The 3,915-nt window shown below is 34.4% G+C and overlaps 1 protein-coding gene across 1 annotated transcript; it reads left to right on the top strand.

Annotated features, from left to right (window-relative positions):
• Positions 1 to 258: 258 nt before the first annotated feature.
• LOC109340713 (histone-lysine N-methyltransferase ATXR6) lies at positions 259 to 3,568 on the top strand. Its single transcript, XM_019578434.1, has 6 exons — positions 259 to 547; positions 761 to 841; positions 1,190 to 1,419; positions 2,460 to 2,560; positions 2,641 to 2,853; positions 3,258 to 3,568. The coding sequence occupies exons 1-6, from the start codon at positions 295 to 297 to the stop codon at positions 3,415 to 3,417; spliced, it is 1,038 nt and encodes a 345-aa protein (XP_019433979.1). The 5' UTR covers positions 259 to 294; the 3' UTR covers positions 3,418 to 3,568.
• The last annotated feature ends 347 nt before the right edge of the window (positions 3,569 to 3,915 follow it).

Below are 3,915 nucleotides of genomic sequence, written 5' to 3' on the forward strand. Positions count from 1 at the left end.
TTAAAAATATATGAAAAATAAATATTTATCTTATTTATCCTAAAAAAAGAATTATATCAATGAATTTAAAATCCAGTTTTCTTCAGTTCGTACTTCCTCTTTTTGGGCTGGACTCAACTTTCAGTTTATAAGCGTAGTGCCGGACCACAAAAAAAACAACATCAAAATGAAACAGCTAGCGCGCCAAAATCCGGGTTCCCGCCAACCCAAAAAAGAGACTACTGTATCTTTCTTCCTTATATACTCGAATAAAGCACACATTTTAACCTAACCACTCTTATTACAATCAATCTAATGTCTTGTTCAAAACGTTCAACGCCACTCAGGCGACGGACCAGTGCCCCAAAACCGGCACGAAAGTCGTCGTCCCTCGACGACGTCGGCTGTGAGAAATGTGGGTCCGATGAGTCACCGGCCGAGCTGCTTCTGTGTGACAAATGCGACAAAGGGTACCACCTGTTCTGTCTCAGACCCATCCTTGCGTCTGTCCCGAAAGGCTCTTGGTTCTGTCCTTCTTGCTCCAATACCACTAATAAGAAACCCATTTGTATGTACCTTTCATTTTATATCATTCTTCTGCATCTAAATTTTTTCAATTATTTTACATTTTTTTAATTTCTTACGAAAAGGGGTTAGAAAATCCGGGCTCATAGATTAATATCCAACTTAAAAATTATAGCTGAACTGTCATTTCTTTTAGATGTTTTTATTTATTCTTATTAACATAAATAGTCACTTGTGCTTTCTTTTGCAAATGCAGCTTTTCCTCTTGTTCAGACCAAAATCATTGACTTCTTTAGAATTCAACGATCGTTCGATGCACCTGGTATATCAAATCAAGGTAATGTGGATTGTCTCAAATCATACAAAAATAATAGAGCAGCCACAGATCTAGGGGAGGGCGATCCAATTTTGAGTATAAAAAGAATTTATTGTATTGATCTATTGATACCGAGATCCACGAACTTGATTCGGTTATTGCTATCTCGATTTCATATATGATATAAAATATATGATTTGGTTATTCATCTTTATGTTTGTTTGATTAATTACATGTATGTAAAAAAATTGTAAAATATATGATTTGGCTATCCCCTTGATGTGTTTGTGAATATGGATGTGAGGGATGATACTAATTGAAGTCTTGCGCTACTCTTTCCTCATTTTGTTTTGTTTTCTATTGTTCTAGACACTCGGAAGAAGCGAAAGAGGGGTAGTAGCTTAGTGATGTCAAAAAAGAAAAGGAAACTGCTGCCATACACCCCAAGTGAGGATCCAAAGAGGAGATTAGAACAGATGGCATCATTAGCAACTGCACTGACAGCAACCAAAACAAAATTCAGCAATGAGCTTACTTACATGCCTCGAATGGCACCTAGGTCTGCTAATTCTCCTGCTTTGGAGCATGGTGGAATGCAGGTAATCTACTTGTGTTTTCGATGATTAGGCAAATTTATTTTGAGTTTCTTTCTATGTGAACTTAATAACCATGTTTTAGATTACTTTTATGTCATAGTTATGGTTATGTTGCGTCTACAGAAAATCAATGTCTCCATTTGATTGTGGACTCTACCAAAACTGCAATTTAAATCTATCATTATACCAGAATAATCTATGACTTAAAGGACTCTATATTATAGGCAGAGAAGCATTTCATTATGTATGTTGATTGTTTTGTGAAGAATTATGTACAGAGCATACTATATTGTAGAGCTGATTCTAGGGATTGGATATTCTGTTTTTTCAACTACATATTGAGAAATAACATTTAATTATAGCTTTACTTTGATATAAGCAAGCCTCATGATTTGTTTCACTTCATAGTAAACTGTTAATTTTGACAATATAAACTGGTATGTATTGTAAACAGAATATTAGACACATATTGATATCACTTTTCTTGCTGTGTTTTGTTCTTTTTAAACACAAACGCTTGCTTTAAGTCTTAGTACATGTCTAGTTTTGGTAGAAAAAAGTTGCTGTCACAACTTTAAGGCAAATGAAGTAAACACACCTTATCCTAGCATATTTCTCTACTTGACAGTACAGTAGATGTGTCTGCGGAAAATTATAATAACAGCAGAGTAATAATAGTTGTTGCAACAAATCAAAATTTTTAACACTGCCATATAGATGGTGTGACTCCAAACTAATAGCATCATAAATACCAGAACACTTAATGTTTAAAATGCAGTCCCCCTTGGATCATTTGTCTGTGTATTAGTGGGCACTTTGTCATCATTCAGTTCTATTTAATTGGACACCAATATTTATCTGCTTATCAGGGTTCCAGGGTACACACATTTAAGTAGGTAATATGTATTTTATAGTTATGAAGTTTAATTGTTGAATGTTATCAAAACACGGTCGTGTGTAGCATCAGTGGTAATTTCCTCTTCCTCTGTGTCCTATGCATTTAGATTGGCAACTTAGACGAGTTTATATATCTTTTGATTCAGATCTTATCGAAGGAAGATACCGAGACATTAAACTTGTGCAAAAGTATGATGGAAAGAGGAGAATGCCCACCCCTCAACGTTGTTTTTGATCCTATAGAAGGGTAAGTACATATATGACATAAACTGGAATATCCTTTTCTCCCTTTGAACTATGAGCTTGACATAGTTTTTCATTCTGCAGGTTTACGGTTGAAGCTGATGGATTCATAAGAGATTTGACAATAATCACAGAATATGTTGGAGATGTAGACTTTTTAAAGAATAGGGAAAATGATGATGGGGATAGCATGATGACACTACTTTCAGCTTCTGACCCTTCACAAATGCTTGTCATCTGTCCAGATAAGCATAGCAACATAGCGCGTTTCATTAATGGCATCAACAATCACACACCGTAAGTTTCTTCCATCTCAACAATTTTCAGTCCCTATCTCATGTTTTTTAAATGTGTCACTCTCAAATCAAGGGTAAGCTAATTGTGTACTTAATTTGAATAACATGTCTGTATGTAATTTGGCCAAAGTTCTTTTACACTAACATTGAATCAGGCATTGCCATGTCATAAAAAGTATTTGACTCCCAACTGTGTCGAAAGTTACACATGTTATGTGTGATTAGCCACATGGTAAACAAATTTTCATTGGCAACCTTGGAATGAAATCAACTCTTGTGTTATTCCAAGATGAATACTCAGTTTTTTAAGGTTCATAATCATCATAGTCCATTTCAAGTACATCATTTCCTTTTCAATTGAAGTTGTGCAGTTTGATAGAAATAACCACTCTTTTTTTCATGCAGGGAAGGAAAAAAGAAGCAGAACTTAAAATGTGTGAGATTCGATGTGAATGGTGAATGTCGGGCTCTTCTAATCTCTAATAGAGATATAACAAAGGGGGAAAGGTTGTACTATAACTACAACGGACACGAACATGAATATCCAACCGAACATTTTGTATAATAGCTGTCTCCCTTGATGATCTGATTTTAATGCAAGCAATTCAACTCTAAAATCTATTATAGTTGATTCAAGGCATTGACAATCATTGAGTTGGATAGGAAAAGTTGTAATTTTTGTGTTAACAATTGCTTGCTTTAAATTCTTATTGAAATCACTGAACATTTTGTATAATACCTGTCTCCTTAGATGCTGAGTTTAGTACAGGTAAAATTCAATTCAATAATCTATTCTCTAAATTCTTATTGAAATCTGGTCATGTGGGAAGATGGTGATTTTGGTTTTTGGTTTAATTCTTTGTAGTTATTATTCATGTTATATTTAGGGCAATGACATTTACTTGGTAGTTTAAATTCTGGAAGAAATTACATGTAGAAAAACTTGGTTGGAGATAACTCAACCTATCATATTTAGAGTCAATCAGTAAATTGACAACTCATCAAATGATGGATTCCAATGCCTACTATTGCATGATTATAGATGATGGAGATAACTCACTGA

This window comes from Lupinus angustifolius, unplaced genomic scaffold (genome assembly GCF_001865875.1).
Source record: "Lupinus angustifolius cultivar Tanjil unplaced genomic scaffold, LupAngTanjil_v1.0 Scaffold_233_68, whole genome shotgun sequence".
Taxonomy (NCBI): domain Eukaryota; kingdom Viridiplantae; phylum Streptophyta; class Magnoliopsida; order Fabales; family Fabaceae; genus Lupinus; species Lupinus angustifolius.

What these genes read in the sequence shown, in the direction of transcription:
- LOC109340713 (XM_019578434.1), top strand. Translation starts at nt 295, where the DNA reads ATGTCTTGTTCAAAACGTTCAACGCCACTCAGGCGACGGACCAGTGCC. An exon ending in CACTAATAAGAAACCCATTT is followed by an intron (nt 548 to 760) that starts GTATGTACCTTT and finishes TTGCAAATGCAG; the next exon opens with CTTTTCCTCTTGTTCAGACC. An exon ending in ACCTGGTATATCAAATCAAG is followed by an intron (nt 842 to 1,189) that starts GTAATGTGGATT and finishes CTATTGTTCTAG; the next exon opens with ACACTCGGAAGAAGCGAAAG.